General features: G+C 40.9%; 2 protein-coding genes across 4 annotated transcripts in view; both read right to left on the bottom strand.

Moving 5' to 3' along the window:
• lipeb (lipase, hormone-sensitive b) overlaps positions 1-19,437 on the bottom strand; it is a 29,429-nt gene extending 9,992 nt beyond the window's left edge. Inside the window, exons 1-10 of one of the 3 annotated variants that reach the window (XM_044358560.1) lie at positions 19,313-19,437; positions 11,153-11,394; positions 9,951-10,235; positions 8,894-8,984; positions 8,509-8,535; positions 7,622-7,767; positions 7,037-7,222; positions 5,970-6,122; positions 2,852-2,996; positions 696-923 (exon numbers count right to left, since the gene is read on the bottom strand). In XM_044358560.1, the coding sequence (XP_044214495.1) occupies positions 696-923; positions 2,852-2,996; positions 5,970-6,122; positions 7,037-7,222; positions 7,622-7,767; positions 8,509-8,535; positions 8,894-8,984; positions 9,951-10,235; positions 11,153-11,394; positions 19,313-19,403 (1,594 nt within the window). In that variant the 5' untranslated portion in view covers positions 19,404-19,437. Of the gene's footprint in view, positions 1-695; positions 924-2,851; positions 2,997-5,969; positions 6,123-7,036; positions 7,223-7,621; positions 7,768-8,508; positions 8,536-8,893; positions 8,985-9,950; positions 10,236-11,152; positions 11,395-15,506; positions 15,793-19,312 lie in introns of those variants that run through there. The other 2 variants (XM_044358562.1, XM_044358561.1) reach the window with 2 other exon arrangements.
• A 228-nt stretch (positions 19,438-19,665) lies between these two features.
• On the bottom strand, positions 19,666-22,937 carry cd79a (CD79a molecule, immunoglobulin-associated alpha). The gene is made up of 5 exons (XM_044358883.1): positions 22,731-22,937; positions 21,972-22,313; positions 21,132-21,247; positions 20,753-20,815; positions 19,666-20,545 (listed from the first exon to the last, which is right to left on the bottom strand). The coding sequence occupies exons 1-5, from the start codon at positions 22,768-22,770 to the stop codon at positions 20,420-20,422; spliced, it is 687 nt and encodes a 228-aa protein (XP_044214818.1). The 5' UTR covers positions 22,771-22,937; the 3' UTR covers positions 19,666-20,419.
• Between the last annotated feature and the right edge of the window lie 137 nt (positions 22,938-23,074).

Genomic DNA, 23,074 nt, shown 5'->3' with positions numbered 1-23,074 from the left:
ATTAATTTCTTTATTTTTTATTTCTATCATTGTTTTAGTAACTGATGATCATCTGTCTTTGGGTGCAGATTTGTGGTGATGTGTGTTCATGTCTCCTGAATAAAAACTTTCCGTTTGTTGAGCTGTCCTTACAATGTTCAATGGTTTCAGAGCTATGACACCAGTGATGTGACTAGCTGAGAGAGTATTTAATGATTGCCACACCTGCTGATCTATATTCACCTTCACCCAGCCCTTTTTCACATTGCACTTGCATATGCACATGCATACATGAACCAAAACAAAAAGCTTGTTTTTCCAGTTTCATATAATTGTAAATTGAATACAGGTTTTTTGTGTTTTAGCTGTTGGTCAGACTATGTAAGTAATTTCAAGACATCACGTAGGGCTATTTTCATAGAAAAAATGGTTATATTAATCAATCAAAGGAATATTGGACTGGAAACAATGAATAGGTTATTTAAAAACCATTGTTGCAGCCTGGAAAGTAAAAATAAAAACACATCTTAGCTTGCCAAACAGGAAGCTGTTACCGTCATGATTATTATCAAATCTACAATTACAATACCTCATTTCTAGAGGCATGCAGAAGTGCTTGAGAGGAAGAAAAGGGGGAAAGTAGATTTTAATTTCTCTGGATAAAAAAAGAATCCTAGCCTCACTTTAAAAGCACACACACACACACAAACTCCTACCTGCGTAGGCGCTGAGACACCTGGAGAGCACACTGAGCGGCAGCAGGGGATCCATAAGTGTTAGCAGACGGGAGGGTGAAGCGTAGGCAGTCAGCAGGGTAGCCGGGTAGGCTGCCACGATGCCATCTGGCATTCGCACACCGAAGGCTGCAGCACGCATCGACGTCGTCACACACAAGTTGCCTCCCGCGCTGTCACCAGCCAGACAAACTTTCTCTCCCGTCCAGCCTGGAGAGATAAAAATGGGTTGGCGAGGACAGAGGTGAGAAACAAGGGGAAGAATTAAAAAGTAACAAGAGGAGAGAAAGTCCTTTTATGCAGCATCATGAAATTCACTGAGGCGCAAATAAGCAGTGTGACACGCATCAAGTAATAGTATCTCTTTTCTCCTCCGTAACAGCTGAATATGTAGCTGCTGTGACGGGTTGTTGTCTCACTGTCTGCCTCATGGCCGTGATATTGTCTTCTTGTACTACATCATTAACATACTGCACTGCAATCACTGTTAATTTGACACAGCGTGCTTCAGTGGCCGGATGTACCCCAAATCAACCAGATGTCTTTTGTTTTCTGCCTGAATATTAAGCATCTCAATTTGTGTGATATTGCACAACATCGGGTACAGTGCAAGACATCATGCAGCAGCAATGATTTCTTTCAAGGTGATGAATGAATCCTTTCGAAGAGTACAGGGAGTCGGTAAACTGATTGATTTTATTCATGGATATAGAAGACAATGAATCCAAGGGATAACATGTAAAAGTGAGAACACTTGTTTCCAACATGGTCTCTGATGTCAGAAAAAACAGGACAGACATAACATCCATAGAATCCTCTAAAACAATAAGCAACAAAAATCCAAAGACAATCTTAATATAAAAACAACAGACATGAAACTTCAATCCCTGTCCTAGTATCTTCCCTTTTAGTCACAATAAATATGTCCTAAAAGCATGAGTAGAGAACATGAGTTCTAGGAGGTACATTTAATAAGTAACGAATGGTGTTATTTTACATAAGCTGCTTCTTGTTCCTTCGTTTCACTGTCAAACCACTGTACGATGCAGAACAGGCATAATCAAAATGGCACCGTATCAGTGTTGTTACAAGGAGTTTTTTTTAAATTGTAATGTCAAACTGCCTTGTTCTGCGATAGAGAACTTGAGTTTACAGCCACTTTTGTATAGTATTTTGCCTTCTGCAGCCTACGCTTAATGCCAAACAGAATTGACTCAGTTTTGCCCTGGTGCAGTGACACTTTGTTGTCTATGAGGCACTTCCTTACATTTTCTAACTCTCTGCTAAGAGTGACCTCAATATGGTGGATATATTTCCCAGCTACTAGAAGAGTCATCAACATACAATAAAAGCTTGCATTTTACTGCAGCCAGCATGTCATTTACATAAATGAGGAATAAAAGAGGCCCCAACATTGAGCCTTGCAGCACACCACATGTTATACCCCTCGGGTCAGACAGGGTCCCTTCAACATTGCAGACCTGGGTTCTCCCTGTGAGGTATGACTTGAACCAGTTTATAGCAGTATACCCTAGTCCCATACACTGCAGTTTGGACAAAAGTATGGGGTAATCTACTGTGTCAACATTTTCTGTGAGTCCAGCAAGACCATGCCGGTGTAATTACCATTTTCACTCTCTTGTCTGATGTAATCACAAAAGTGAGTGAGGCAGGTATTGGTTGAATAGGCTGTTCAAAGCCAGACTGAAGCTCATATAGAGGGCTGTGTTGGATCAGATATTCTTCAACCTGATCAAACACAACCCTCTCCAATAACTTAGATATAGTTGGTAGGATTGATACTGGCCTATAGTTTCCTACATCTGACCTGCTGTTCTTCTTAAACAAGGGGAGGACTCTGGCCATTTTCATCTGACTTGGAACTTTTCCCTGCTTTAACGACAGATTCAGAATATGAGCAATGACTCTACATGCGACACTGGCGCTATCGTCAAGAATCTGTCTGGAATAAGATCCAGGCCAGTTGCTTTGTTTGTACATAGTGAGGATTGCACTTTAATTACTTTTTCTACTGAGACAGGACCCATCTCAAAGGTGTCAGGGATAACAGATGATGATTTACAGAAACATTAACAGAGGCACTTGGGTATAAACAACGCTGTGAAATGTGTGCGTACCTAGTAGGTGGTGGTTCCTCAGAGCCCAGCAGTAGGCATAGAAACACTCCTCCAGAGCCCTGGGAAAGGGGGCCTCAGGGGCCAGAGAGTAGTCCACTGACAGGATGGGGACACCGAGGTCCTGGGACCAACTCTTCAGATAGGGCTGCATAAGACAGAAGGTAAGGGTATGGAGGGGAGAGAATTTATGAATGGAGAAACATTCAGTTTCACAGTGAATATGTTATATGTTGTTAAATTTATGAGAAACAAAAGCCGCCACAATAAAACACTGAGGCAGAGAGATGGAGAGAGGAAGAAATGTGGTCAGAGAGAGAGAGAGATGCGTGGGGGTGAACATTAAGAAGCAAGGATAAAAAGTTATTAAAATTATGTGTCCCTCTGATGTCATCTGTCTGCTTTTTGGCTTACTGTCTAGACAAAAGGAGAATGAGCGGTACCCTCACAGTCACCTCCATTTTCTTTCTTCTCATACGTTAATAACAAAGGTGAACACATGTCCTACTTTGCTGTGTATATGGGGAGAACACAAAGACAGGAGGATGGTGTGGATTTACAGGGATAGTCCACAAAAACAAACTCACTGTCAGAATACTGAGTTTTTCCCCTTGTGTTGTTGCCACTGTCAAGTTAAGTATTTACTATTCTTCTCCCAACCTAAGGAAAGTCCTTTCTTCTCAACTGAAATGCAGTGACCTTGAAATGTGAGAATGGCATCAAAACTTGTCATGACAAAATATTCCTCCTACAAAGCATTCCTCCTTTCCTCCTCTGTCTTTATCATCTCCCAACACCTTTTTGACTAGCTATGACAGGGCTGGTAGTGAAAGCGACAGCTCTCCATTCACAATGACAGGAAAAGCTATGTGTGTGTATGGTAGTATGTCGCCTCACCGACCAGTGATTCAGAATGAAAAAAAACAAAGTAGCAGCTCCAGCAGTCAGCTGTGCTGTCTTAAAGCCCTGTCACAATAAATCTTAGAGTTAGACTGCTGACAAGTGAGTGTGTGCAGTTCAACCACTGCTCAGGTCAGGCAGAGTGGGTTTGTACGAATCAGCAAAGGTACTTCTAAGGAGTGTGTGCGTGTGCAGCTGTGTGTGAACAACAACCATTGTTGCCAGTCTACAATGAGTGTCAACATGTGCCAGAGTCCATGGTCAGGTCTGCCAGTCAGACAGTTCATCATCTGCCTGCATGAAAGGAACTAAGGACTCACAACAAATGTCCCACCGGGCAAAGATGAGGTACCTGTTTGTGTGTTCTTTTGGGGCTGAGCCCAAGGCTGGTTAATTTTACATGACTCAGGAAACTCTCCTACTACATACACATCCTATTAAGGAAACACACACACACACACACACACACACACACACACACACACACACACACACACACACACACACACACACACACACACACACACACACACACACACACACACACACACAGGGTCCTAGATCTGTTCTCTAAGCAGGAATTAATGGGAGCTGCAGTCCCACTCATTCTCAGACAGGCAAAGCAGTTAATCTGCAAGCTTATACCTCTTCTGCCCAAACACAGTGTGTGTGTGTGTGTGTGTGTGTGTGTGTGTGTATGTACATGTGGCCCACCCAAGTCGCTAAATGCACAGATGCCAGTACAAACATTCCTGTGATCTCAGCATCATCACTTTGTACTGAGGAGTACAGGGGACAGCATGACCCTCCACCCTCAGAGAAATTTTCCATCTATTCACTCTGCCTTGCCTCAGGGATTAAGAGAACAGAAGGCACCTGGTAAAATTAGGAAGAAGACGAGTACGTAGTGCGCAAATAAGACAGAGAAGAGTATAAAAAGGACATTAAGTGAACAAAAAGGAATTTGTGAGATAGTAGAAAGATTGAGAGGGATGATGTAATAAAAAAAGGAGAGCCCAAAAGAAGAAGAGAGCAGGATAGTCTGACAAGTCTTCCATTAGTGCCCAGGGTAATCCTTCTCTGCGGGGTTGTACAGTTCTCCGTTAATTCAACATGACAGCCCTGCTCACCCCCTTCTCTGATTGCTCCCTCTCATCCTCTGGTTGCTACGCAGCTGCTACGCATCTGCAATTTCACAGAGCGTTGTCTTGCAGTAGCTATAAGAAGCCTGATGCCACATAAAGACCACACACAGCTACAGATGACCACATCTGTGCAGGATGAACAGGGAGAAGCCACGGCGCAAACCACGTTGAAACAATCTTTCCGATTAGGATGTACTAAGCTGGTTAAATGAGTCCTCCTGCTACTATTTTCTGCATTGTCACTTTTTGACAAAACAAGATTTTCTCTAAGCGCTTCACAGAGCAATGACAGAAGAGATCAAACACAATTTTTAAGACATGCGCTTGTGTGTGTTTTGAGTGTCTCTTTCTCTATCAGTGATCTAGAAATTAAATCTGGGAAATGGGCTCCTCCTCAATGAGAAAATAAGTGCTGAGGAGGACTGAAGGACAGGAAGCAATAATGTACATGTAAGAGAAGAGCCAGCTGCGTGTGCACCTCTCTGGTAAAGAAGGTGTGGAGGGAGGGCAAAGTGTCTCAAAGTTTTCAGGGATTAATTACAAAATAATTAGCTTAACGGCTCATTACGTGCCACACTATTGACCGAGGGGGACTCAGACTGGTAACCCCTCTGCTCCTCCGCTGTCAACTAGTTTCTGTTTCCTCAACACTTTAATTAGTTGGGGTTCAATTGCAATTAGTTTGAAAAAACACAGCCAGAAGTTGAAATATTGGATGAGAGGTAAGAGAAGTAAGGGATGAGAGGGTGAACCGAGCTGGATGACTGCTATGATGATACCAGCTCAAATCATGGAAAAACAAGACCTGAGCCAGGTGTCTGATTGTGAAAGTGTGGTGTAAGGTTGTCAGTATTTGGATATCTACTGTAGGTGCTCAATTACATGTTATACCACTTGCATTCAGATCAAATGTTCTATTATAAATATCCCAAATAGATCAGATACTGTTGCATACAGAGATGAGTCAAAATACTATGTGATAAACTTTTTTGGAATCAGTTTGTCAAGCAAAAAATATGGAAATCCCCTCTCAGTTAGCAAAACTGAGTCAGATATGTTGGTGAGTATCATCTCACCTCATGGGATTTGGAGGTCTGGGCCACAAAGCCTCCCCCGTGGAAGTGGATCAGGAGGCAGGGAGATGAAGGTAGGCGCTTGGTCTTCAGCCCAAGTGACAGAGAGATGGCGCCCCCCTCAGATCGGGAGAGAGATAGCAGAGTCTCACTGTCCTGGAGAGAAAGAGACAGGGACAGATAAGGAGAGAGAGGAATGAATCAATGCACCAACAGAAAGAGGATAACCTGACCGATGAATAAAAGACATCAACTTTTTAAACCTTAAAGTTTAAAAACTAAACATGATGACAGATTGTGAAGCATCACTCTGATGACTGTGTACATTGCAAACAAAGCCTTGTTTTCATTGTTAATCTATTTTATTGCTAGTGTTAGCAACAGGGCTCCTTTGAGAGAAGGATTAACTAGCTGTTCTGCAGCAGCTTGCTGCCAGCCCTTCCTGCGCCTGCATGGACGCACACTAATTCCCATTCATTAACAGAAACAAGGAGGGAGGGGAGCTGTGGCTGAGAGGGAGGGTTTCCGCTGATGCAGGCTTGTATTTTGCGACATTATAAAGGACGCTGTTGTTTTGTTGGAGCGTGATCAATGGCTAAGAGTGTTTGCTGATAGCATGTCTGGTTAAGTGCCAGGCTACAAAGAAAGGAGGAGAACAAGCTCAGATGGGGAGAGGGAGTCTCCCGAGAGAATTAGGGAGGGAGGCAGTGAAGAAAAGTGAGAGAAATAGAGAGAGAGGTAATGAAGGGGATTAAGTCCATGAGGATGAGGAGAAGTTGTAGTTTACTTTAGCAGCAAGGAAAAATACCAGTGATATGCTGTTTAATACTGTTGGAATGTTTTAAGAATTTGTATAACAGGTATATGCAAATTGGTTCAAAAAGACCCAGTGGAGGAAAACTATGATAAACCAGGTCATACAACAAATACTTAATCTTTAGACAGGCTTCCTTGTAACTAGTGCAAGACAAGAGCAAGTTTCGTTGGTATGAAAATTGAGACAATGAAGCGTTTCGTATTGCATTTTCCACTGTGCCACTATAGTGTGAACTGAATGATGATTTAAGTACCTGTCCTTCACGTAAGTCATAAGAGATGAGCCTCATCTGAACAGGAGCAGTGCCGATGTGCGCTGACGGTGGAGCTACAGTTACAGACGCTCTGTGGTTGGCCGCCAGGGGAAGGTCAAAGGGCACGGGAGGCACAGAAAGAGCACGGTTCACCTTCACTTGAGTGGATGTCATACTGGCGAGACTCTGGAGAAAGAGAGATGATAGTAGAGAGATGCACACATAGAGAGAAAATGAGAGAAAAAAAAAATTGAGAAGGAGAGACAGAAAGAGAAAGAGTGCAAGTTATATGGCGAGTCAGGTCACTGGAGAGAAAGAGAAACCAGATGAATAAACCATGAACCCCATTGAATAAATTGAACTCCACTCTATTATTACTAACGGCCTGTAGGCCAAAATGCATAATGATAGAAAGGTACTTTTACCAGAGGAAAGTAAAATATCCCTGATACAGTTTTAATATTAAAATCCGGGCAGTGTGCTTATCTGCGTGCATGGGTTAGTGATGGCAACATGGCTAGATTACAGATGTCTAAGAGTGTGTTTGTCTGAGTGAGTGAAAAGAAGCATCGGCAGGCTACTCACCGACAGCACTTCGGTCTCAGTTATGTTCCAGAAGGTCTTCCAGAAATGGACGTCCAGGTTCTGAGTGATGCGTTCAAATTCTGCCCCTCTCAACTCTGGGTCAATGGCGTACTTTCCTGAGGTAAAGAAAGAGCTGGCTGCTACACCTGGGGAAGGGAGGGAGGGTATGTCAATGGACGGGAGACGCCAGAGACAAGGTTAACGCAAGAAAAGCAGTGGTAGTAGAATTAAAAAGGAAAGGGACAGGAAAAGACGAATGTATGATTAGAAGGTGGTGAAAATGAGAATGAAAAGTAATCACAGCAATAGAAATGAAAACAATGGTTTCACAAAGACAAATAGTAGGAAGGAGGGCAGGAATAAGGGCACATTAATGCTGCAATAAGTCACTAGACACAAGCACATAAAAAAACGTTAGAAATTATAAACTTATTGAGACAGCAAGAGGAAGGTGAAAGGATGATGGAAAAAAAAGCTAAAACACAGCAAACCTCAGAAGTTTCCACAACATGGGTAAAACTTCAGGCTGAATTGGCTTTTACTTACTCACAGCACTATAATCTTATTGCCGCATAAATTATTCAAGTTTATTTCGCTTGTGACATGTTGAAATACAAGCATTTCAATTTGATTACAATTTAGATTCTACCCTGTTTTCAATGCTCTGCAAGATGTCACAGATGGATTTGGGTTTGCAATTTGACTGCACCTAAGACTACGATCTGTACACTGAAATACAGACACAGGACAGCTAATGCAGCTTACAGCGCTGTGTGCAGAACCATTTAGGAAGAAAGGAGCTGTACAAAAGAAGCAACTTCTTCATATAACCTCTCAGTTTACTACAGAGGACTATGAGGAAGGGGTGGGGGTTTCAGTACACTCACCGTATGGTGCAATACCTGCTGCCTCCACTGTGGTGTGGCAGAGAGCACAAGAAACCATAAGAGTCCAATAATCCCTTTTCAAATGTTAAATAATTATGTGTGTGTTTGTGTGCGTGCATGGTGCAAATGTGTATACGATGGTGCATGTTCTTCTATCTCTGCCGCTGCACATAACTGTGTACATACTCAAAACATTCTGAAATATAGAAGAAGCACACCAGCTAGCCCTCTAAATTCCAAAGGATGAAAGAGCATCAACACACAACATCAAAAGGGTACATCGTCAGGGGCCAAGGAGCAACGTAGAGGAGATGTGGGCATGAGTACGATCTATGAATGACAACGAAGTGGCTCGATGATGAGAGGTAGAAGAGATGATGCTGACCTATTCCTGACTGATGGCGTCTGTAGTTTTCTCCAAAGGCCACAAGGCCGATAGCAATGGTCTGGAGACAGGGTCGGATGGCTGGAGTGAACTGGAGAAGGATGGAGGGGTGGGCAAAAACAGAGACAGGCTTTACATTTTCCTGTTGTATTTAAAAACAATAAATAGACCACAATTTAAACTAGAATAATTCAAAACAGAGGCAGTGAAACATAGATGATGAGATATCAGAATATCAGATGAGTCTAAGACATTACAAATTTATACGGGCAGTACTAGGGAGGTTTCATCATTTTTTCCCCTTCAGTTTGATATTGACCTCTGTTCGCTGACAGTTCAACCTTCTCGTTAAGCTCAACTAAGAACAGATGCCATGGCTGTGAAGAAGAGCATTCCTTCCGCCCATCCACTGCCTTTCATCATTTCATTTTACTTCCAAGTTTAGACAGCAGAAGTAGTTTGTAGGTTTGTATTCCTGGCTTTTATGTGCCACGTTTCTGAACACTTTTTCGTCCCTCTTCAGGGTAAGTGTATGATGACCTGGTAACAAACTTCCTGGCACAGGTGTTTTATTTTTAGGTTTTTCTGATAACAACAGGTCACACATTGCTTTTTAAAACTGATTAATCCTTTTTGATTGATGGGCTATGGGAAACTTGTGTGGGGAACACTGTTCGGAACAAAAAAAAAAAAATAGTATAATGACAAACTAATATAACAGTTAAAGTAACATGTAACCCAGAACTGTAAGTATGGTTACATTCAGTTGCTTGTCTGTATGTGTCAACTGACTTTGAGGTTGCTTTTCCTCTTTCCTCTGTATTGTTGAGAGATGTGTTATTGTAGGAAATGAATACCCCTCTAATCCCCTATTACCTACAGCAGCTAAATATGTGCACAATCAAGTTATTTCCCATCTGTCTTTCTCCCTAGTGTCTCCACTTTTGCATCACACAAAAACCCCACGTTTGAACTATCTAGCGTGAGATGGTACATTGAGTACTACTTCTATCCCTCCCCATTCCTTACTCTTCCTATTTCTCATCTTTCCCCCTACCTGAAATCCGAGGCAACGCCCATAGAAGCACCCCTTGTGCATGGATGAGTACTCGCGGACAAAGCTCTCGCTGAGGCCACTTTCATCCTGGAAGAAGAGGTTGCCATGGCTGTTGTCGTGTAGCATGCGCTGGGCCAGGTAGAGCAGGGCGCGAAGCTGGCACAGGGCGTTGCAGTAGGCCTCCATCTCTCCCGCGTTGTGAGCTACTCGGAAGAAGATGCTGCGTCGGTTGGCGGTGATGTAGCGCCCTTTGTGGATGATGTGGAGAAGGCAGCAACGCACCACCTGGAAAAGTACAAAGAAGGTTTTTTATCCAATTTTTCAAAATGTGATCAGTCAACCAACCATTAAACGTTCTTCATACAACAATTTTAAATCAGCTCTGGTTTTTAACTTAAATCTTTAACTTAACTAAAATAAATTAGATAAATTAAGTCCTTAGTTAACAAAATGATTTTCAGAATGATACAATATGTAATGATATGTATTCTTGAGATAAAAGAGAAACTTTAGGTCATTTTTTCCTTTTCTATGAATACACAACATTTTGCATTGTAACAAAGCAAACCACAGTTCTTTAATTGTATAATCATTAAAGGGGCAGGTCTTCTGGGCCTGCTTAAGTTGTAATTGAGATTAGTGTGGTAAGCTTGAAGGAAAAAAAAAAAACGATGTGTGATAGCATGCCTGAATGCGGGCATGTGGAGCATGTGAAAAGCTTGCTGCTTCACCAGGGTGTTACAGATTAGTCAGAGTACCACTGTGGGGATGAGAAGGATTAAACATGTGGAAATCGAGAGGCTAGAAAACAGAGCAGCATTCATTTGCTGCTCTGCTAGATTCATTCGGTTGTGGTGGGCTGCAGCCACTGAGGTCATGATGTTTCATCAATAACTGTAGAAGATAAAGTACAGTGGGTACAGTACGGGTAGATATTCTGCAGCTGGAGGAATTTATCTAACCTGATTTGCAACATAAAATCAATCTGTAAAACAAATGGACTGACCTTGAAACAAAGCGATATGAAGGCAAAGAGGGGCTGGTGAGCGGTTTCTCACAGTGTAGAGAATATTGATAAGAATGTAGTGCGGTATGTGAGATTATTATTCTCAAAGCTGCGCTGGGTTGAAATGAGAACACAGACAGATTTAAGACTTTACTCAAACAGACACAAACAGACCTCACAACATCCCACAGCTTACCTTGACCAATGAGCGATAACCATTAGCAGGTATGTGCGGATCAAAGTCAAAATGATGGTAGACCGCAGCAAATCCGGAGATAACAGGCTCCAGACTGCGAGCGTGCTCCTGGATGAGATTCATGGTGTCCACCAGCCGCTTCGCCGCATCACCTTGCGATCCCTTGGCCCCTCCTGAGAAGAATGTGGCATTCTCTTCGCACACGCTGTAAAGGGCCGCAAACACAGCCTTGGTGTCCATCACTAGGAGAATTGGGACAAAGAAGCGAGGCAAAGGTTGGAATGAAAATGAATTTTCTGTGGTGAGGGTAGATACTCATTTTAATGATATATTATTAATGTTATTCTTTATGTATCCAGGAGGGAAATTCTCTTTTCACCAGGGCAGATTATTAGTGATCTCACTAATTATGCCTTTATTATAAAATCAAAAAAGGTATAGTGATTTTCAGTAGCTGTAAAAACTTGACTGTAAAAAGAGCACTCTTTTCTCTATTCAGCGCCACTCCCATCTCTGTAATTAGCATGTAAACACTGTACCAAATCTATCATTGGATATATCCTACATAATGTTCTCTTACTCCTATTAACTAATCCCCCATAGCCCGGTGCATGGAAGCTCATTGATTGAAACGTGTTAAGCAAGCCTTGAAATTAAATGATCTAAATCCGGGCTAAGCATCCAAAATCCACCAAGATCTAGGCAGATATGCATGGAACAGGAGGAGAAGGCAGAGGCCGTTTGCTAACGTCATGCTGCTGGGAACAAACACAAATTAGTCATACACTGATAAAAACACATAAGACTCACGTAAGAGTCCCAAAGGGAGGTATAAAGCTGACAACACACACAGCGGAACGTGTTTATCAAGTGTTCTCATATCTGCGCCCTAATGCAGCATAACAAAGATCCAATGCAATGTCCCCCCCCCCCCCCACTGGATTCCTACTGTTCCCCTGCCGCGTTATCTGAGACCTATGTTTCCACAACACTGAACCCTGAGGACTAGCTGGTACTTACTGTATAGAGTTACTGGCATGCTGAGAGACAGAGGACAGAGGAGAAGGTACGGTGGACAAAGTAACAGGAACGAAGACAGAAGTGACAGGTGAGAAAGTGAGAATTTAGGGGGAGAAGCAGACAGAGGGAAGGTAAATAATTTCTTTGTTATGGATGAGTTTTAACCAATTACTGTGCAGGACCTGAACACATTTGGCCAGTATGGAGAGATAATAGATAATGATCAGTTTAAAATTACTCTTAAAGAAAGACTCTGCTGAGTTGAATCAACTGTAGTTAAACCATGCATACATAATGAACAGCCCAATGATATCAGCTACCCTTGGACATAACCACCCTACCCAAACTTTTGCTATCAATTTTTTTTTCCTAAGGCTACTGCAACAAAGCATATACAGAAAAATAAAATAATAAAAGTAGAAAGAGCACAGAGTTTTCTATGCACATCCCCAAAGCGACATCTTGGGATGTAGAGCAGAGGTTGCCTGTGCATGCTAAAAAGTGAACAGATTCTACCAGTGAAATATTGTTTAGAGGGTCAAAGAAATAATGGAGCCCTAATCGCACAATTATTCTGCTATTCCCTGCTATTCAGTAAGAGTAATGGGAGAGGCAATTTCAGTTTGCTGGGAGGAATCACAACCCCCTGACATCTGGGAAGAGACATTTATCAGCCAGGCGACTTCAAGCACACACATTGCATGAAAAATCTCTTCAGCTATTGCCCGTCTTCTCATTTTCTTGCCTTGTCTTGTCTTTGCCTTTCACACCATTTTTCTTTCAGGGAGAGCTTTTATAACATGTCCTATAGGGCGAGATGCCCCTCGACTGACACATTTTTTTGTTGTAGCTATGTTTATTTGTCTTAATTAAAATCTTAGCAAGGAATACTCAAATCATGTCATAAAGATTTCCTCTAAAATGTTTTTGGACTTGGCAAAACAGCATACTGTCCACCATGGCATTGAGCAATTTGCTACTGGCTTGAATTATGCGGAAAAAAAAAAAAAAAAAAAAAAGATGAGGACACATAACCCAATCCAGACGTGCTCCATTAAGCCATTCTGCCAAGCTGTTCCTTCCAGTTGGCACTAAAAAACATCGTCTCATCTGAACACACCCGAATGTTACAGACAGATTTGGACCTTTTTAAACAAACCAGAAATCAAGGAGCCACTCATAAATATGTTTTTTTTTTTATGTCACACATGTGCTGTTTCACGTGTCACCCCTGTGTGCTTCTGCCACAAGCCGAACTGTTTTAATTATCTGCAAACAACAGGAAACCCTGTGTTTATGCGTGTGTGATGTTGCCACCGAGCCCATAGTAAATGTCCCGTTGAATTTAAGAGGCATTCTTGGCCTTGGGATATAAGGACAGACCAAAACAAATCTGCAGAGCCAAATGACTGGACAGCACGGAGCAGCACTGCAGTAGGGATGGGTTTTTCATTACAATATCAAGTTCTATCTATTCCTGCAAAGCTTAATGAAGCAGCTTGGGGCCTAATTTCACATCGATTCAACCATGTGAAAGGAATACTCTATCTGACATAAATTCATCCCATGACTTCAAAGAAAACTCCACACTAAAACAGAATTTACATTGTGTATTCAAATTATGTGAGGTTATAATCTACAAATATAGCCAACTGTCTCGCTCAGACTTGAAATTTGTGATTTCCGCAGACGCTTTTTGAGTTTGATTCATTAACGTTAACAAATTAATTAACATTGTGGGCTCACAGAATTCTTATCCAAACTACTTAAACAAGAATACAGACTTTACAGCTGTCATCTTAGAGAGACTTCCTATCAATACCGAGTCGTATACAATTATGGAAAAACATGAATTATATTTTTGGGTGGATGTTAGCTTTGCTAAGTCGCAAAGAAAACAAGAGCGTAGAAGGAGAGAGGGATCAGGGGGCACGAAAAACAGAAGGAAAATTGGTGTTTTCCATCCACTCACGCAAACAATCATACAAATTTATCATAAATATCGATGAAGGACGCCTTCAGTACTTGCATGTGTCATGTCAAACAAGAGATAGCAAACAAGAAACACACACACATACATTTATAGACTTCTTACTCCATCTGATTCTTGCTCCATCTCATGATTTAGCCAAGAGCCAGCGGATGACTAAGAGATTGTGAAGGTGCTAAACCTGACAACACAGGAAACAACTCATTACATCGGCAAAAACTGGAAACATCAGGGGACACAAACATAAAAGAACTAGAATATCTGTAAATACAAATACATCCGTCTGCACAAATACATTTATAGCAGTGTGACCTAAGGGGACACAATGACTGCTTTGGTCGAGCAGTCACCGAAATGCCATGTTGCAGGACCGGCTATTATATAGCAGTCATATCAGTTTGGGCTCAAGGCCAAAATTAAAATTGCATTGCTTAATTACAGCTAGGGGTACAACTCTCTCAGCAGGGGACGCCAACAAGCCTTATGTTGACAGAGTAAGCTGAGCATGAACTTTATGAACCCCTGGATCAGCATAAGTTGCTCTAGAATTTGCTACATGATAATGAAGCCGACGCACATTACACCCCTAACAAACTGTAGGGAGCATATCATATACGATGCAAATGAGCACAGTTAGGTGAACCATCTTATCAAGAGCTCACTCAGAGTTCAAACCTGCAATTGCCCGGTGAAGACTTCACCTTTGTTTGACAAAAGATAATGTCTCAAACAGAGGACCAATTTTACTGCCACTACGGTGAAGTCAGGATAGCAGCCGATAGACGATAAATGGGAGTCACTAGGAGGAAAACCATGACTCACCTACACGTCTTATCACCTCTGCCTTTTCTACACCAGCAAACGTTGTACATATCTATGAAAGACAAGCAAACCGTCTACATATCTATGAAAGATAAGCAAATGTTCTACATATGTATGAAAGGCATGCAAATGTTCTACACATGTAAGAAAAACGGCCTGCAAATGTTCTACATGTCTATGAAAGGCCACGTATGTCAATACAGAGCAGCATGTTTCAGCATCATTCCTTCCTGTGAAAGTGAAACAAGTGGTCACTGTAAACCGAACTGCAACCACTAAAATGTAACACCTGGTCTCTCCACATTAAAGATAAATGAGAGCGGGTATTAATAAGTCATGTACAACAACCAACAGCAGCGACATTACAGACATATAATGACTCCTGTGGGGCCCACAGACAGTGTGAATTGAGTGTTTGTAAAAAAAAAACTACCTGCAGGCAGCTTCTGGCAAAGCACACAATGTATTGTATGGACTAACTATTGAAAAGCTGGAAGAGAAAAACAAAGTAAAAGTGTTTACCAGCATCTGAGTTCAAGGCTCTGTCCTTGTCTGTCTCCTCTCTTCCACAAAAGCAATGAGAGCATGGAGGGAAAGAAAGACAGAATGAGAGATGGAGAGGGGAGGGAGGGGTGGCAGAGAGCAAAGAGATACGGTTTCCCAATTGGTTTTGTTCTCCCTCTCACTATCTGTCGTTCCTTTTTTTTTTTATACTATGGCTCTTCCCCTGTCAGTGTCTTTATGTCAGCCTGTCATAACCAATTCTTGTCAGGAGGTAATGTGTTGTCCTTTTTCTTTCCTCTCTGCTCGTCCCTCTTATGCTTCTTTTAAAAAGGGTACTGGAGCTACAGACAAACCCGGCCCAGTTAACCTTCTCCCTGTGACAGTGGGATATTTTGCCATTGGCTGTTCAGCATGCAACTCCCTGCGACCTTCCACCCATTTGGCAGATCACAACAGATATTTGCAAGATTCAACCTTGCAAACATGTGATGATTTAATATTCCAAGATCGTGGCTGTTTTTCTTAAAATGTTCCTTCTGTACTCCATTCCACATTTAACACGGTCTAAACACAAATGTAAACAAAGAGCAGTAAAATCAATAATTATCAATTAATATATCATTAAGTGTAAAATGGCCATTCAATCTTTAAAAAAACTGAAATAATAAATGCACTGTGTTTTTTTTAACCTGTTTTTCAACTGTGAAATAACCCAAAAGGTACACACATGACAAGAACAAACAAGGAAAAGGAAGGATATACTCAAAGTCACTAATCACTAAATTTACATTAATCAATTAAATAATAAACCTGATTAGACTTTTGAGTCTTGAAAAGTATGAATATAGCACCTTTGAACATGCATTTGAGTGTTTACTCAGCAGGAAAGTGATGTGTGTGCCAACTCTTGAGAAATACCAATGTTTGTCCATGAAGGGAGAACATGGACACTGCATGCAAAACCAAAACAAAGGGTGGAAATGTAATTCAGTGAATCTATTCCTGGCAAAAAAAAAAAAAAATGACCTCAATTTTTGGCTGATATCACACATGACAGTCCCATAGCTCGGGGAAGGGAGACATGACCCCTCACCCACTGCTAGAAATACAGGGACAAACAAATATATTCTCACACCCACACACATGAGGACACAGACACCACGAGGACTTTGATGAAAACGTTTAATTTTTGTGGTTTTCCTTATTGTTGCTTTCGATAACTCAGTCAATAGTCTTGTGTTTTCAGTCTCAGTTGCTGCTCCTTTTGTTTGTTTGTCTTTAACATGTCACAATAGGAAAACCACAGGTGAAGGTCTCAGAGGACACGAGGAGTGAGGAACTACAGGTGTATCCTGTGTGAAAGTTGTTTTTTTTTTTTTAAACCAGACTGCAACACCCCCTCTATCGGAATCAGTTTAATGTTTGATCAGCTGTTTTGATGGGACGGTAAAAGGAACAGTCGGGCTGTTGTGTAAACAGTATTACTGTCAAATTCATAATACTGCATTGTTGTAACACTATACTGTACTGTAATACTGTTGACTAGGAAAACAACATGTGGAAACAGGAATTACAGCTCTCTCTCTCTTTCTTTTGAAAAATCGTGACTTTAGTTTTCCAGGAACAGCACATTGATCCGGCTGAACAGCAAGTTCATTTATGTACACATTGAATAAAGTTGGACTTTGTTTGTCTCCAATTTTAACAGCACACCTAATTTCCAAACACATTGATTTAACCAGATCATACATTTTGCCCCCTGTACAACAATGTAGAAGTCTGTAATAGGGCCCTTCATGCCAAATAGAGTCAAAGGCTTTCTTGAAATCAATAAAACAAGTGAATATTTTACCCTTTTTTTTGGTGTGCATGTTTGTTAATTAAAGTGTGAAGGGTATATACATGGTTGGTGATGCTGTGTTTTGGGAGGAAGCCAATTAGATTATATATATATATATATATATATATATATATATATATTCAAAAATTTGGACACACTTTCTCATTCTAGTGAATAAAAAAGCAGCAGGTGCTCTGGATCATATTTGGAGGTGATAGATAGGCTTGTGGTGTCCTAGTAAGATCATAGCTAATAATTAATCTGACACAGACGCACTTCATCCATTCATTCCATTTTTTTCAATCCTGCTCTAAAAAAAGTGTACATCCTGTACAAAGAGGCACAAACAAACAGTTGTTCTTTTGTCTGGAAAAACCTGCTCATTTACATTTATGGCTAGAAATAAGAGCGATGTGAGAGAAAATGTCTATTCTATTTGAGAAAATGTTTAGAAATTACTCTTGTGGTCTTGGAGTTACCTCTTAATGTCAGTATGATTAACTGTGCTGATCTTGTCTGGGCCGTTTCTAACCGATGAGTGTGTTTTTCTTTATCAGGCCTAAACAGACCCATCCTGAGCAGATGTGAATCAAAGGATATGAAAATATAGTGGTTGTTTCTTGAAGTGGAACTCACCGTCACAGTGTCTTCATCTATCTACGCGAGTAGAAAAGTCTCAACACTCGTCGTGTGTTGTGACCAGACGGTGTTTAACGTAAAAATTCCTCCATTTGGCCTTTCAACACTTCTTCTTCCAGATATGGTATCTGCTGAGTGTTTTTGAACTTTACCAGATATCTGATACCCTACAAATGCCATGTCTACAGGAAGCATGCTTTAAAAATAGCAAACTTTGAGCAGTGCATGGGCGAGAGGAAGAGTTAACCGCAGGGGCTCTGTAGTGTCATGTTTAGGGCAGAAAGCTGCGACCCCCCAGCCCCCCTCTCCCACAGACAGAGCACCTTCACACACACAAGGCCAAACTGAACAACAGGAAACCAGCAACAATGGGCTTTCACATAGGACACATATGGCTTCCCTTCAAGTTTTATAATGCAACACCTTTGATGGAAAAGATAATTATGAATCCGATCTTCAGATCTGATGAAAAATGAGTGTGTTCGCAACCTCACACAACAAGTAAGACTGGGCAAAAACTCTTCTAGTAGCAAAAATATACACAATGTATAGTATATTGTTAGACTACTGACTAAGCTGTGGAAGCCTTTTTGGTTGGATTGTTCCAGCTACATTGAGACAGTGGCCTAGTTAACAGAGGAGAATAAAACAACAGAGGGAGTTTGTTCAGTCATAACAGCAGATCACAGAGCCTGCAGCATCATGTCAAGTCTGCCTGCCACCTTACAAAGGCTGTCTATTCGTCACTAGTGACCCCATCAATTCGCTTAATCGATTTATGCACAGTACAGTTCCAACAACCCTCCCTCCTCTCCCTTCCTAATGCCACACTGAGAGATAAATCTAATATCTAGTTGTACTCCCTCCCCTGCCTTCTTGTTTATGTTTTAGGTACCTGTTCAGGTGAGTCCAGTCACTGTCAGCTGAGACACAGAACGTGAAAAGGTGAATATAAATACAGCATATATGTTTGTAACTACAGCGTTGACATTACTACCACTTCTACAACTAATGGTACACATACTGTAGCTACAGTATCTATGTCTGAGGGGATGCCCGGAGCTGTGGATATGCCAGCAAAGGAGAAGATACACGGCGCTGTCTTCTAAGCAATTTCCTCAGTATGCCATCGTTTTTGATGTCGTCTAACAATCACAGGACCTAAGCAGCTGACACAGACCCAGCGGCTTAAATCCTGGCTGTTCAATTTGGCCGACCGAGGCCAGCTAACGTAGCTGCTAATGCAGGGAGCGTCAAAAAAGGGAGACGTTAAAAGGCTAAAAGGGGAGGGCGACAAAAAAAGCAGGGGGCTGTGACGAGTTTTGCACGGCACAGAAAAACTCACCCACTGGACCCTCTTTGTGTTTGGATGACCGTCTTCCATTCACACCTTTCTCAAATCTGCTATTCCCACCACTCTTCTTATTCGACGCCATCTTCGCCTGCTCTGTTTACGCACCGCCTCTCATGTCTATCCTACATACCTGCCTGGGAATGCCGAGGCCCCGCCCACGTCCAAATTGGAAGCCAATGGGTGTCTGCGTCGCGGTTCAGTAGCCAATCACGACACTCTAAAATCGACAGGCTCCCGCCCCGCTTTTCTTGGTTGTACAATTTGGTAGGGAATAATAATTAAGAGCCATAATCCACATAGCACAGACAAGAGGGGCATTGTGTGTTTTTACACAATTTATGGGATTTTTTTTTTCTCACAGCTTTATTCTTTGAGCACTCACACAAATAGCACTAAGCAAATATATTGTGACACATCAGAAGGTCATTTAGTAAATTGCAAGAAATCCATTAAAATATTCTGTTTTAAAAAAACAAACAAACATACACACACACATTAAAGAAGCTGATGACAAAACAATGTTACCACAAGGTCTAGGCAGAGGGTGTTCCAAGGCTTTCAATCCTATCACATGATCTTCCTCAGCAGATGAAGTTTCCCTGTTGTCATTGAATTATAGATGTTCAAGTATTTTTCTAAACAATTTGAGGACTTCTTCTACATGTTGGCATAAAAGTTGAGATTCAATTTCGAAGAAGATCATGTGATATGATAGAAAGTTTAGAACAGCTAGCCAACTGAGTGCAGGGATCAATTAAGAGTCAAGAAAAGTTAAATGTATCAAACATGGAAAAAATAACCAAACTTAATAGACATTTTTACAGAATTTTTAGGTTTCTTCAAAATTGTCTGGAGTGGAGCGGCTTATTGAGTGGACATTGTGGTGAGATTGTTTTGTCAGCTGCAATTTCCAAGGTCAAAAATAATTTTACAATCACAAATTAAAGAAAGAAGAAAAGAAAAAATATGTCGTCAGATACTACGACTATGACTGCAGGCTAAATGCAAAATTCCAACGTGTGTAACAAAGAATTAATCTGATATTCAAATATCACACACTTAAACTCTAACATTAGACTCAACCTTCTCCCCCTCCCTTTATGGTTTCTCCAGCTGGATTTCCTCGTCATCCTCCATAACATTGCCCACATCCTGGTAGGGGCCATGTTGCTGGGAGCGTTCAATCTGATCATATGTTGTGCAACAGTCATCCAGATTTAGCCCCTGGTTGGTGAGATAAGGAAGATGGAAATCAAGTAAACACACAAAAATCAATGAAACATATTCATGTTAACTTGAATTGGGGTTAAAGATAATCTTTGTTCCTGATTTCAACAAAGTGATACTTGTACAAGTATTTCTGCTTTAGTACAAGATATGCCTGCCATGACATGTTTGATTCAGAGATGATGTGACTCATTTAAACTTTACCTGATAAATGTTTTCCTCTTCCCTGCTCATTTTCTTCTTCTCCAGTTGCTGTAGTTTCTTTGACTGTGAAGGGAAAGCAGAAGTTGATAAAGCTGTGAAATGATGCAACTTCCCGTTGAAAATAAGGACAGGAAACACACACACAAAAAAAAATAATTTGAGACACTTAGTGCTGAATGTGGTGGGAACAAAGTCAAAGTAGGGCTCTCTTAGGGATTGTAATCTTTTCTAGTGTGTTGACATGAATAAGAAGGCAATACCGCTATTGAGAAACTTTGGAAATTAACCATGACTTTAACAGCAATGCTATGGGCCAGGGGTGAATGACAGATCAGTGTATGGCAATGTGCAATTACTCCCAATCATGTGACCTTCTGACCTTGCAGAGAAGAGTGGCACAGGGCACCAGGACACAGATTAAAAGTAGGATTCCTTCAGCAGTCAGGATCTTGTTTTTGGTGCTTTCACTGAGGTTTATTGTCTTCTTCAATGGCTCTAGACATACAGACAGGGTTCAGAGGTGAAACAACATAACAGTAGTTGGGTAATTTGTTTTTGAGACAAATGAGAGCACAGTAGAAAGAGGAAGCTGGAGTGTATAAAAAAGAATCAGGAAAACTGGTTAATTACTTGATACTTAAAGACTTACTTAGAGATTTTATTACGAGACTTATCGTTTTGTTATATAACTAAACTATTTAGTGTAAAGAACACAGTCTATCATATGAAATAGATGAATAAACAATTGATAGCATTGTTAGGTAAGGGTACTCGTGTTCTTGTAATGCAGGTTATCTCACACATAATCCCAATAGGAGTTTAGACGTTGTTTTACATTTCCACATCTACCATTTACATTTAATGAGATTAGGATGCAAATAGATATTTCAGTGTGAGAAATCCCTCTACACATTAGGGTGATTGCAACTTGATCTAATCTTGGTGCTATTTTAAGTAAACGACTGGACGGCAGACTGTAATGAGACCATCCTGATGATGCAAAGATTAGCTAAAATAGGATATGCAAGGATGCTGCCACTCATACAGCTCTAGGATGGACTAAAGTTAACAGGATTTATGGCTTATGAGGTGTTAGCAGTACTTAGAGCTCACTTGAGTCCATCTCTCCATATTATACACACACACACTGGCATTTCTGATTGGTTTGCACAGCAAAGAGGACCCTTTCCACCACCACCACACAGATATACACACTCACCGTAGACCTGCAGGTAGGTGCCATATGTGAGGATTTCACTGACATTCAGATGACACCGGTAAAGCCCAGTGTCATTCAGCTCGACTGATTTGAAGAATAGCTTGCCACAAAATACAGAATTGTTTTCCTCTCTGTCCCTCACAGTCACATTTTCTGAATTCTTCACTTTTTCTTTATTTAGGGTGCCGTTTAACGCTTTAACATGTTTGATCCAAGTGGGTATGACTGAATTTGGTCCTCCGTGGACTTTGTAGCAGCACTTCAGGGTAGCTTCGTCAGAGAGCTTCACCCTCAACCAGGTCTGGTCCGCCTCTAAAATCACCTCACCTTGAGCAAAAACCACTACGGAAGAAGCAACAGTTAGGACACGTGTTTGTGCCTTCATTATTTTTGATTTAACCCAACATTTGTCAGTTTATAATGATGGCAGAGATTGCAACATAACTTGTATTTGTAATAAATGAAATAAATGTCTTGTAAGTTGAATAATTAGAACAAAATTACAGCACAATGAACCAAGATTAACAAACATGTAAAATTAAAGTTCAGCCATGACAGGAGATACGGTTCACTGAAGCAGAACTCAAGAGTTAAATATAAAAAGTCATATAAAGTATACACATATATACTAGCTTTAATGAACTGATATAAACGCCTTTTTTTCACATAACCCAACCAATATTTATATCAACACATATTTTATTTGTTGTACCCAAAGAGTATTTCAGATATTGCTTTAAATAAATTGATACAACTCACCAAAAAAGCTGCAGAGGAGAAAAATTGTAACTTTTGCCATTCCGTTTACAAATGTTCAGTCCAGAAATAAAAAAATTCTGCTGCAATAATGTAGATAAAATTCCCTGCACAACAAGACTGATCTGTCTTTGCTGCTGTAACGACAAATTGGTGTCTTGTTTTTCTCTTGTCAGGATTTACGCTTGAATGGATCTCAGCAGTTTCATATTTGCATAAAAGTTAAAGCTGCATGCATTTAGAAAATGACTAGAGCCATAATTTCCTTTTCATATGTGCTGTGTGTTTAAAAAGGGACACACAAATATAGGATATGGTTCATGGAATCAATATAGGATCCTAAACCC

Source organism: Thunnus albacares, chromosome 8, assembly GCF_914725855.1.
Source record: "Thunnus albacares chromosome 8, fThuAlb1.1, whole genome shotgun sequence".
In the NCBI taxonomy this organism is placed as follows: Eukaryota; Metazoa; Chordata; class Actinopteri; order Scombriformes; family Scombridae; genus Thunnus; species Thunnus albacares.
This window is presented reverse-complemented; position numbering and strand designations above follow the sequence as displayed.